The sequence below is a fragment of the Paramacrobiotus metropolitanus genome, unplaced genomic scaffold, assembly GCF_019649055.1.
Source record: "Paramacrobiotus metropolitanus isolate TYO unplaced genomic scaffold, Prichtersi_v1.0 Parri_scaffold0000022, whole genome shotgun sequence".
NCBI lineage: Eukaryota > Metazoa > Tardigrada > Eutardigrada > Parachela > Macrobiotidae > Paramacrobiotus > Paramacrobiotus metropolitanus.
Window position 1 is genome coordinate 539895 of NW_026570242.1, and position 12199 is coordinate 552093.

General features: G+C 43.2%; 3 protein-coding genes across 5 annotated transcripts; 2 read left to right on the plus strand and 1 right to left on the minus strand.

The window, feature by feature from the left end:
* Window positions 1–1488: 1488 nt before the first annotated feature.
* Window positions 1489–8919, minus strand: LOC129586749 (uncharacterized). 2 transcript variants are annotated; one of them, XM_055480126.1, is made up of 8 exons: window positions 8732–8919; window positions 6423–7101; window positions 4625–5467; window positions 3045–3685; window positions 2910–2981; window positions 2771–2833; window positions 2435–2495; window positions 1489–2144 (listed from the first exon to the last, which is right to left on the minus strand). In XM_055480126.1, the coding sequence occupies exons 2-8, from the start codon at window positions 6805–6807 to the stop codon at window positions 1759–1761; spliced, it is 2451 nt and encodes an 816-aa protein (XP_055336101.1). In that variant the 5' UTR covers window positions 6808–7101; window positions 8732–8919; the 3' UTR covers window positions 1489–1758. The 2 variants fall into 2 exon arrangements, with proteins under 2 accessions (XP_055336101.1, XP_055336102.1); XM_055480127.1 differs by having other exon boundaries at window positions 6423–7059; window positions 8732–8825.
* On the plus strand, window positions 6436–8860 carry LOC129586750 (uncharacterized). 2 transcript variants are annotated; one of them, XM_055480129.1, is made up of 4 exons: window positions 6436–6840; window positions 6945–7145; window positions 7201–7345; window positions 7410–8860. In XM_055480129.1, the coding sequence occupies exon 4, from the start codon at window positions 7418–7420 to the stop codon at window positions 8732–8734; it is 1317 nt and encodes a 438-aa protein (XP_055336104.1). In that variant the 5' UTR covers window positions 6436–6840; window positions 6945–7145; window positions 7201–7345; window positions 7410–7417; the 3' UTR covers window positions 8735–8860. The 2 variants fall into 2 exon arrangements, with proteins under 2 accessions (XP_055336104.1, XP_055336103.1); XM_055480128.1 differs by having other exon boundaries at window positions 6917–7145; window positions 7201–8860.
* Window positions 8920–9378: 459 nt separating the features above from the next.
* On the plus strand, window positions 9379–10998 carry LOC129586898 (uncharacterized). Its single transcript, XM_055480383.1, has 3 exons — window positions 9379–9703; window positions 10080–10172; window positions 10364–10998. Exons 1-3 carry the CDS (start codon window positions 9685–9687, stop codon window positions 10681–10683), a joined length of 432 nt encoding a protein of 143 aa, XP_055336358.1. The 5' UTR covers window positions 9379–9684; the 3' UTR covers window positions 10684–10998.
* Window positions 10999–12199: the final 1201 nt, after the last annotated feature.

Sequence of the window (12199 nt, forward strand, 5' to 3'; positions counted from 1 at the left end):
ATCTTAATTAATGTGTTGTGCGGTGAACTTGCTGTATGTAAAGTGCCATATTGATGGCGCAAACATATTAAAATTAATAATCTGTAGTTTGATTTGAGGTTAATTTTTATCGAAATGTTGCTGACAGTCTCAGATTAGTCAGACTGTCAGGCAGCCGAAAACTCAAGCAGCCGAAGTGTCAGGCAGCCGAAATGGCAGGATACCTAAATGTAAATTTGTGCGCAGTATAAGTTGAAGTAAAATAAGTCGAACGAATGGTATAAAAGATCTCGCATGTGTGCAGTTAACACACACCGAGCTGAACCAACCGATTCAGTAAATTTATGTGCTAAATCGATTTCTCTGGAAACGCCCTAGAAATCTCACTCTATACTGTGAGGGCCGATTAGACGCCTGTAAGGCTGTAACGGGTTATTTACCAACCTAAATGTCCGCACGACCAAAATGTCCGGGGGCAAAAAACGCCGGCCGTAAGTAATTTTGCCCACCCAGTTTCTTGCGTCTACGATGCGCCGGCGATAGTGTTCTAAGAATTCTTCCGAGCCAGACGCTTTGGTCGAAGCACGAAATCAGTAGACACTATCGGAAAACGAAATACAGGCGGAACATGAAATACAGTCTTTCTGTTTAAAATTTGCTGATACTGCAAATCTTTAGAATACAGTACCACATTTCCCAAAAACTCATGCAGCTAGCAGCTACGCTTCGTATTGGACCGGAGCGCAGATGGTCTTCTTAGTTCAGCTCCAATGCTTCGCTTCACTTCTGTCCACTGCGGAAGCTCCGGCCAAGGTCAAAAAGAGGAAGGAATAAATAAAGGAAGGAATGTTTTTTGGTCAAAAAGAGGAAGGATTAAATAAAGGAAGGAATGTTTTTTGGTCAAAAAGAGGAAGGAATAAATAAAGGAAGGAAATTTCGTGGTCAAAAAGATGAAGGAATAATTAAAGGAAGGAATGTTTTTTGGTCAAAAAGAGGAAGGAAATTTCGGTGGTCAAAATGAGGAAGGAAACTTTTTATGCGGTGAAAAATCGAAAGTATTTCATACATCGTAGGGAGCAAAATTCGCAGTTATTTGAAAAGCTTCTTCTGGAATAGCAAAAAATACTATATGCAGACAGCCGGTTTACTTCTTGTGTAGAAATACTACTGTAAATTGTAAAAACAATTGTTTGAGCGCTTCTTGAAAGTACATATTATGAGTATGTCAATTTTTGTCAGTATCTGTACAGTATAAGGTCTTAATATATAATATAGTGGTTTTCTCTGCTTTTCATGCTTCCAGCGTTGCGTATCAAGCAGCAAAAAATGGTACGGTATAATAGAAATAAGGCGATTACTGAATTATCAGATGTATTGTAGGTTAAGTGCGTACATATGATCAGTTCATTCTTACTTGAGTTATTCTGCTTCTGATAAAAGCTGAAAACAAAGGTTCTCTATGGCGTACACTTGTTCTCCGGAACTTTTTAGAATTTTCACATCGAAATACCAGTTATTACTTGTCTTCCTCGATTTACCTGTTATGGTATTCAAGTTTATGCAGCAAAAAGAAATTGTAATACAAGAAAGCCAAAGTAAGTGTACATAGCTAGTTAATATGCGACAAAGTAGGTTACCAACCCAAAAAGCAAGGAAATCAACTGTGACAAACAACGTACGCGAAAAAGCGGCAACGTAAGTGACCTCACAAGAAACAAGGAAATTAATTATGACCACAATGTACGCTGCAAAGCAGTTGAACAAACTAAAGCAACAAAGTTAACTGTTGTCAAATAGCTCTCCGCGAAACTCTACGATAGCTTTCAGTTCCTCTGGTGTAAAACGCACTGTTTCGTCCAGCTGATTTGCGAATGGCAGGGAAAACTTTGGGTGCCGCTTTTGAATGCAGGAAACTTTCAAACAGTACTTCCGACTTTTGGGCTGCTTAATGATAGCTTTGCTGCCACTCCCGCTGACATAGTCCAATTCTTTTCGCATAATTATCAGATTTTGTTTTGGAGGATTGTCGATAAACTTCTGGCGGCAACCAGGACAAACGGTATTTTCGTGAATGGAGTTATCTCTGGTTATGATGAAAGGCTGGTCACCCATTTGCCATGGCTTCAGTTTTCTTCCGGTAATAGCAGCGCAACATGGACACGGTCCTACGAGAATGGTAAATTGGTGAAAAAATTAACGGAAAAATGAATAATAACTAATATTCATTTGAACTTAGCGGTGCGTCCTTAAAATTAAAACGTAGAGTAAAATATAAAGAAACGCTTATAATTTTTCGCATATTTCTGGAGAATAATACCATAGTCGTTACTCTGGTTGCGAAAGGCAGGTGCTGAGTAGCTTGAATTAAACAACTATTACTAATAATTAAATAACAGAATTTAGTTTCTTAGCTAATGGTTGATTGAACAATTAAACGTGTTGCGAAAAGGCTCACCTGGTGACCTTTCTCTTTTAAGCTTTTGCTCAGCAGCTTCCAGTTCTTGCAGTTGAGGATGCTGCAACATTTAAATTAAATTACTAGATTTCAAAAGTGAAGCAGTCTGCAAGTTAGTATTTTAGCGCGATTAGTGTACCCCGCCGCTGTATTATTTTTCCTATTTTGGATAGAAGTATACAATAAAATACCATGCAATTTGTTAGAACAGCTTTGATATTCATTGCATATTACTCGCATGTATACTGGTATTACGGGTTAACCACGCTAGAATAAATACGGCACGATAACTGCGCAAATACCATGAAGTAAGTTCGCGCGTCATACTAAGCTTACCGATCCGGAAGTAGCTCGCACACTGGATAGTTTCACTCGCTTCGCCTGACCGCTTTCATTGTCCTAATGAGCAAAACAGCAGTATGCGATAAAAAAGAAGCATTTGTAAGAACAACATAATTTTTTTAAAAATACCAACCGGTTTATCAGCCAACCGTGTATTGAACATTCGCACTTGTCTGTCGTCATCATCAGCATCCACCACAACACTCTGTAAGTAAAAACTTGGTTTGTTATTCATATATCAGATATGCCGCCGACATAATTTTCGTACACTTGACGAGCAAGGGTGATCTGGTTTCCGTGGAAGATTCTCGACAGCAACCAGCCCGGACCGCATTGTTGCTCCTTGAGACAACTTTCTGTCACCTTTACGCTTGTCACCACCTTTTCTACCCTTTCCTTCCAATGTCGGGCCTATAACTTTTGGAAATGCCGGCAAACTATCTCTTAAATTAGCTAAGAATTCCGGCATTCGCTGTTTCAAATGCGCAACTGACATTATATCCGCGCAAAATTGCTTAGCTTTGAACGTGGAGCAGCTGCACTCTGCCCGATCATTCTCCATCCACTTAACACGGTGAAACCCGCCGCTTCGGTCTTCAGCCAGGAATATGTTGACTCCCATTTTTGACGGAGCAGCCTGTACCTTTCCGCCGCTGATTAGCTCGGTAGGTGAGCGCCAGTATTGTTTAAAGTCTACCGACAGATGTGACTCTTCGAAGGACGTTTGCAGTTTAACAGGTTCAGGTTTTCCATTTCCCAACGCAGTACGACGGTCAAGCAAAGGGTCTGACTTAATGTCCCCACCAAACAATGAACGTAAGACTGTCCGATACTTGTGGTCGTCGTATAAGATGTCAAGCGAACACTGACGAAAGGGCGCTGTGTCTGATAAGATCAACTCACCGCTACCTACAAAAAGCATGATTGTATGCTCGTTAGGTTGAACTCGTAACTCGCAATTCAGTAGCTAAATGAATAGTCATCATCTTTGCCTGGAAATTCTCCAATCTAATTTTAACTGAATAGCAGTCAGAATCTTTTAAATGTGGAGGTGGTTACAGCTGGTTGAAATTTTTTGTTGCTGCATTCCAAAGTCTGGTGCTCCTTTAAAAATTTTACCAAGGATGCCGATCATAACGTAGACTTTACAATACTCTCCCATAACTTTCATCGAATTAACACCGCAACAAAATTAATACAAATTCACCTGTTACTGCAAAGTTCAAACTCCCTTCTCCGGCGCGCCACATCACATTAGTTACGTTCAAGATACATTTCACACGGCTGATGCAACCAAATATCGAGTTAAATGCTGAAGTATCGACATAAATTAACACAACTTTTCTCTTTTATGATTTAGCTTGAATTTTGAGAGGACTAAGCACTCGTAACATGGTGCGCTGATGTTAGTCAAGTTTAAAGAAAGACAAGTTGTCCAAATTTGGTCTACCCGGCACAGTTCTCAGAGGACTGTATTTATCATTGTGGTACAGTACTTATATAAGTAATGACGGCAGTGCAGTGGCAGTCGGTCAAAGCGAAACTTTCGCGATAAATACGACGTACGTGTTGTCTGTACATTTACAAAAGAAATTGCGGGACAAGCTTGTACCAGACTGGTAAGGTGATTTTACCTACTGTGTAGTGCGCACTTACAGATACATGACGTGAAGTATAGCATTCCTTGGACTTTACAGGAGGTTAATCATTACTACTACAGTGAGTACGCGTTAAATTAAACTTAAATCATATCTTCTTTGCTTGTGATGAGGTACTGTAAGAACATAAAATTTTTTAAGTATAAACTTTTTTATCGGTGACCCGATATATATAGCCTCATGCACATACCTATGATTGCTTCCGCAATGTATTTGTCCTGCCGGCTCACTAACGATTTCGCTTGCTGTATAACGTCGATCAAAGACACCTTTCCGTTAGCAGTTGTCCGGAGTTTGTGCTTAAATTCAAAGTTTGCAGTTTCTGCGACGTTATTTGTGACGTGGTCTTCTCCAAATCCTGCCGCTTGTCGCACAGGCAAAATTCCTCTTTTGGCAAATTCATCTCGTTTGTTTTTCAGATAGTATTCCGCAATTCCAGGGTCCAACTCGTTCAGCTTCTCGTTCAGAAAACCGAATGTTTCATCAAGCTCTTGCACCGACGCGGAGTCGATTAGTCCTTTGCAATACTCAGCAGAACTGATATCGGCATTCCCGAAAAAAATACTGATGACCTTCTTCACAGCGCTCTCGTCAAGCTTTAGAGTGTACTTCATGTGCCTCTTAAAATTATCCTTCATATGCAGAAAGCACGACAACAACTTGGCTTTTGGCAGCAAAGTGGTAATGGCTTTCCGCTGAGCGGCGTCACAATCCGTAACAATAGTTGGTGTCCATTCGGTAAAATTGGTTTTGCTTTCGTCACACACGTACTGATAACGTTCGAGGATACTGTATAAGCCCGCTTGAAATTCTGGGGCTGTAAGGCCCGTTAAAACAGCAACACCAATCAAAATGACCGCTCTTCCGGCCGCTCTCATTTTAGATGTGCGTGAAAGCTGCTTAGTGGCACACATTGTGTCTTTTCTGCGAAGATATGGATGTTGAATGGCAATTGTCATCACGTAGAATTCACCAATGTCATGCACGACGTCGATATACATGGGGCTGAACACGGCATTATTTCCTTTGTATCCTAAAAATGAGTCAGTGGTTTTTTTATAAATATCTTTGGTCGTTAATTAAAACTACTTCCTCTAACATCCGTGAAACTGGTATAAAGTACAATAACTAACTGCATTGTCCACAACACGGCCACTGTGCAGTGCAGATGTTTCGCAAATCAACTTTCTCTTGCATTGTACACGGTCCTTCAAAGAGGTTTTACGCTTTTATACAACTACAAAACGAGCGGAGCCAGGCACGTCATGTTTTCAGGCACCCACTTCCGGCTGGTCATCGGGCGTAAATTATAAAAATAAGGGTGACTGCTATGCGCCCCTACAAACCGGACGCATAGGATTTGGCTATGCGCCCTGATGTCCGGGAGCACAGAATTTGGCTGTGTCCGGGCGTACAGAATTTGGGCACATCTCTACGACACACCCTGATGGCTTTTCTCGGCTGGACACTACTCTAGTCAACCAAGTCGTCCAGCTTTGAACTTCCTCCGCTGCGTTAACCGGAATTAGCATTTCTGAATCTACTGAAACAGATAAACATAAAAATGTTGATATTTCTGTGTCAGGATATTCGGGGAGCAGGGCCAAATTCGGTGCGCCGGAACACTCGGGCGCATAACTGAACTCTGTGCGCCCGGTTTGTCGGGGCTCACAGCCATTTCGAAAATTACATTCTGCCGACCTGTTCTCTCTCAGAAACCGCAACGCCGCAGCTGTTTCCACTTATTCGCACTTGTCCACAAACGAGCAAAGATACCGCGGCGAACCGAATTAAACTGGCGTTAAAAAAGAACGGCGAGTATTGATTGTGACTATTAAATGTCCTGGGCCGAAAGTACCACCTTTTTGAAGCCCACTGTAGTTTGCTCATTTGCTGTGGCTTTGTGAATATGGTCAAATTTGTTTCAAACAAACAGGCGCACTCACTAAAAGGGTATAACGTTATGTGCTTTAAAATCTTACTCTTACCCGAAAGAGCAAATGTCTTCGCAAGTAGTGCTTGAGACTGTGAATAGACGACTGGAATGAGGTGTTTTCTTCCGTCGTTTCGATTCTTGCAACGGATCATAGTGCAATGGAAATACACGTCAGCTTCAAGACACAGCTTTGTCATGATGTCTGCCATCTCCGATTTCTTGCTTGTAATCTTGGCCCGCTTGACCTGCCGTTTGTCACGCGGTAGTGACAAAGGGTTGCAACTTCCCTGTATGGCAGCTTGTGTTGATACCTCTACGATTTCCTCCACAGCCAAGCGCTTTTGTCCGGAAACATTTTCTTCGATGATTCTCCGTGACAGCCCTGTTGTGCCGTTGAACGGCAAGTCATTCATGGAGTTGCCGTGGGCAGGAACCATGAATGGTTTTGGCTGACAATCTTTATCCCACCGGTAATCCACGACGGCAAGCCGATTTTGCGTATTGATGTAGAGCGTTTTTTTAAACGACTCGCATGTTTCATTGTAGAAGTACAGTGTTTTGACGCCGTTCACAGGTCCAAATCGACCGTTATATTTCCAAACGCCAGCGCCATCAGGTCGCAGTTCGCATAGAATGTCCAAGTTAGGACATTAAGTGGTTCCATAGGAATGAACCCATAGGCTAGGACACTAGTGGTTCACCAGGTTCTGAACCAATGGAATAAGATAAACCTATGGCACCACATGGAACCACCGTAAAACTACAAGTGAACCAGGTATACTCCTACATGCCGACACGCTGTCACACTACCGCTTTACCCCTTGAACCAGGTGAACCTATGGAACCACATGGAACCTCCGTGAAACCAAAAGTGAACCAAGTACACTCTCACTTGCTCACACGCTGTCACACTACCGCTCTGCCCCTTGAACCAGGTGAACCTATCGAACCACTTGGAACCTCGTGGAACCACAAGTGAACCAAGTACACACTCACTTGCTCACACGCTGTCACACTACCGCTCTGCCCCTTGAACCAGGTGAACCTATGGAACCACATGGAACCTCCGTGGAACCACAAGTGAACCAAGTACACTCTCACTTGCTCACACCCTGTCACACTGCCGCTCTGCCCCTTGAACCAGTTGAACCTATGGAACCACATGGAACCTCCGTGGAACCACAAGTGAACCAAGTACACTCTCACTTGCTCTCACGCTGTCACACTACCGCTCTGCCCCTTGAACCAGGTGAACCTATGGAACCACATGGAACCTCCGTGGAACCACAAGTGAACCAAGTACACTCTCACTTGCTCACACCCTGTCACACTGCCGCTCTGCCCCTTGAACCAGTTGAACCTATGGAACCACATGGAACCTCCGTGGAACCACAAGTGAACCAAGTACACTCTCACTTGCTCACACCCTGTCACACTGCCGCTCTGCCCCTTGAACCAGTTGAACCTATGGAACCACATGGAACCTCCGTGGAACCACAAGTGAACCAAGTACACACTCACTTGCTCACACGCTGTCACACTACCGCTCTGCCCCTTGAACCAGGTGAACCTATGGAACCACATGGAACCTCCGTGGAACCACAAGTGAACCAAGTACACTCTCACTTGCTCACACCCTGTCACACTGCCGCTCTGCCCCTTGAACCAGTTGAACCTATGGAACCACATGGAACCTCCGTGGAACCACAAGTGAACCAAGTACACTCTCACTTGCTCTCACGCTGTCACACTACCGCTCTGCCCCTTGAACCAGGTGAACCTATGAAACCACATGGAACCTCCGTGGGACCACAAGTGAACCAAGTACACTCTCACTTGCTCACACCCTGTCACACTGCCGCTCTGCCCCTTGAACCAGTTGAACCTATGGAACCACATGGAACCTCCGTGGAACCACAAGTGAACCAAGTACACTCTCACTTGCTCTCACGCTGTCACACTACCGCTCTGCCCCTTGAACCAGGTGAACCTATGAAACCACATGGAACCTCCGTGGGACCACAAGTGAACCAAGTACACTCTCACTTGCTCACACCCTGTCACACTGCCGCTCTGCCCCTTGAACCAGTTGAACCTATGGAACCACATGGAACCTCCGTGGAACCACAAGTGAACCAAGTACACTCTCACTTGCTCACACGCTGTCACACTACCGCTCTACCCCTTGAACCAGGTGAACCTATGGAACTACATGGAACCTCCGTGGAACCACAAGTGAACCAAGTACACGCTCACTTGCTCACACGCTGTCACACTACCGCTCTACTCTTTGAACCAGATGAACCTATAGCAAATGGAACCACCGTGAAACCGCATGTTTGCCACGGGCAGCTCACATACTGAAAAGCCATAGAATGTGAGAAGCTGTACAAGACAATCACCGTCTATGATCAGGAAAACTTTCCTAACGTTATTTTTTTGCAGTATTTAGGTTTTTATCAATGAAATAACAAAGCGATGACATAAAAAGACGAAACAAAGACAAAAGACAAAAAGGCATATAAAGTCATAAGGAGCATATAAAAAACATTGGAAAATCATAAACAGAAAGTAACGAAAACTAGACCCACAATTGTTGAAGGCCAAACAAGTGGTGGCCGTATTGAGTGCTAGCCACAGTGACTATTAAGCGGAATGAACAGCGTCGGTGCTGATCGCATATGATTCAAATTTAACTCGGCCGAAATGATTTTAGCTTTCTTAGGTTTCTTTGGTTTCTTAGGTTTTCTTAAGTTTTTTAGGTTTTCTTAGGATTCTTAGTTTTTTTAGGGTTTCTTAGGTTTTCTGGTCGTCGCCCTCGTAACGGTCGACGAAGTGCGGTCGACACTATGTCGATCGACGACTCGACGTAGTGTCAGATCGACGAAATGTCGGTGAGCCATATAGGACACCTACCACATAAATTTGACCGTGTTGGTCTGCATAAACTACTTTATTACATTAAATAAAATAAATCCTTCAGCTCCTGCTGGGATTTATTACTTAACTACCGTACTGCTTCATTAAAATTTTTTTCCTCTGAGAAATCATGAAAAATGAGATGAATCTGGAAAAACAAGTACAAACTGGATGTGTCAAATTCGTTTAGGGCGAACTGTCTCTTGTGTTAAAACGTCGCAAAGGCTTTCTGCCTTTAAGCAAAATGTCCCAAACCGAAGTGCCCTAGCGTCCGATTGTCCCCGCGATATGTTTTCGCGGCGCAAAGAAGGCGTCGAATTTAATTGCGTCGAAATATCCGGGTGTTTAAAAATACGTTTCCGTACATAGAAAAAATGAAAAAATTAATGTGAGACATGAAGGAGGAACAAACAGGTACTGTTAAAAATGCTGATCGCGCCGTCAAATCTCGGGATTCCAGCCGCAGCCAGTCCGTTTCAGTTGTTCAAGTAGCCGCCCGCTAAAGCGGCGGTTTAATCGGCCCTGTATTCTGTATATTGATACACATAGTGCAGCCGTTCCAAATAATGGTTAATTCGAGGTATCGTGTTTGCCGATCATTTTTTGCATCCTGTATACCTTACGGGACGATAATGCATCGTCGGTTCTTGTGCACCACAGAAAAAGTGCCGCTAACGCTTATACTTGAACAGACTAAAATTAACGGAAAATTGTAAAAGTGGCATCAGCTGTTTCCGATTTGTATTGTTTGCACTTGTTTACGTCGCAATAAGCAAAAAATGTTCTGCAGTACAAAAAGGCGAAATGCATCGAGAATTGGCGGAACAGCGGGATGCAGCGAGTGGCGACGGAAATGGCTTCAGTGTGTCTAGGTCATCGAGTGGTATGATGTGTTTTGTTTTCGCGTTTCTTTAAGACTATCATAGACTTCGGTTACATTAGTGCCTTCGGTGCACTTGATCACACGGTTCCTATTAAGTAAATTTATTGTATTGCTGGGTTATACTCAGTATCGGAAATTATTTTATTTGCTTTTGACGAATTTTTTGACGAATTGTGCTAACTAAATTTAAGCGTACTGTTTCGGTATTGCAAATGTGGAACGCACCGTCCAAACCATGAAGCGTCGCATCGGCGATACCAGGGATAAATTATCGCCTATCGCGGAGCCAAAAGCTCTTCGCTGCGCCGTGGTAACCTGCGATAAGTCATTGGATGAAACCCAGCAGAACCAGGCCTGGATTAAATGTACGCGCTGCTTGCACTCCTTCCATCTTCAGTGTGCTAGTGTGTCAACGATCGCTCTTGGAACGCGGCGAGGGGCTGTCTCTAATACGTGGATGTGCCGATACTGTGCTAAGCAAGCTCGTCCTTCCAAAAAACCACGCAAATAAGCAAACTGCTGAGCGTTGATTGGTCGCCCATAAAGAAGGAAGCCCAGCTTGTGAATCATTTTTGCTTTTGTTTTCCGCTCTCAAGCACTCTGTGTGTGCCATGTTTTCTTTCGAATTCAGCATTTACCTAATCCATGATGCCTGTCGAAGTCCCTTGGTTCCAGAAGAGAATCCGTTTTTTTTTTATTCTTTGAAGCATATTAGCAGCTCTCTCTTAAGTGTTGCATACATTAGGCTGCTAGCTGTAAACCGCTTACGTTCTTTGAAAAAAAAATTTTTTGTAACGTTTTGTGGTTGCACAAAACTGACGTATTATGGAAGACAAACGCTGTCGTCCTGTTTTAGTATACTGGATTATCCCAACATTTTGTGGCGCATGACAAGTTTAGTAACAGCAATAAAACTATTTTCAGCAATTGAGCATTCCATTCTATATCAAATGATTCTATGTGGCTCACTTGTAGCCGGCAGAAAGGTGGACTGGCTCACGGCTTTTTGGCAAACCTCTTTGCCGGCAAAGGTTTGTTAAGTTATTTGGCGGGCAAAATGGATCACATCTATCCGTTAAGTGCTTCGTCAGCGCCAATCGCGGTAAACTTGAGCATTTACAGACTTGCTTTTAAAATACTGTATGTCCGAGTGTCCGATTCTGAATAATACCATGGTATCGGGGACGGCCACCGCCGGCAACACGCAATGTGTTTAATATCAATAACGGAAATGCAGTACCACCACGTTGGTACCACTGTGCAATGCCACAAAACTTCTACGATCAGCTGTTGCTCTATAGCTTAGCACTAGCAGCGCCGACCGTTAGACTACCGCGAGAACGGGTGGCCATTGCGCAACGCTTAAAAAAACTGTTGTGGTGTAATTATTATTTTGGATACGTACAGATATGAACGATTTTTCAGTAAATGGTGAGTACATTGCGGTAGCGTAACCACCTTTATTTAAACCTAAACTCAAAAACATCTTTCATTTTCACAAGCTGCATTTTGCCTGTTCTATATGAAACACGGGTTTACGAACGTGCGCCTGGGTGCCAGAAATGTGAGCCCTCCTGTCCGGCACCAAGGTTCACGAACACGTTGCCCATTTTCGCTTAATCAGACAATTTAAATAAACTTATTACACACCACGGAATAATTACATGTATGAGCGATTTGAAACGAGATGTTCGTTTCGGATTAATAAGACATTTTACTACTGTACGAGGCAAGTGTTCCTTAGATTAAGGGAAGTGGCCCGGTACATGGTACCAAATTCGTGTACATGCACGGAAACTTTCATTCTCGCGCACTCCCAAACACATTTTTGTTTCGTTTTATGGCATTCTGTAGCCAGATGATTTGTATACACAGGCCTGAAAACCGTTTGCGCGCGCAACATCAGGTTCGCGAGTTACGGCTGTTAGAAAATTCCAAAAAGTTTAAATGCATTCAGTTGTACCAAAAGTCTCATTATGGACCGATCTATTTCAGATTTTGCACGTAAATGCACATAACCACGAAGA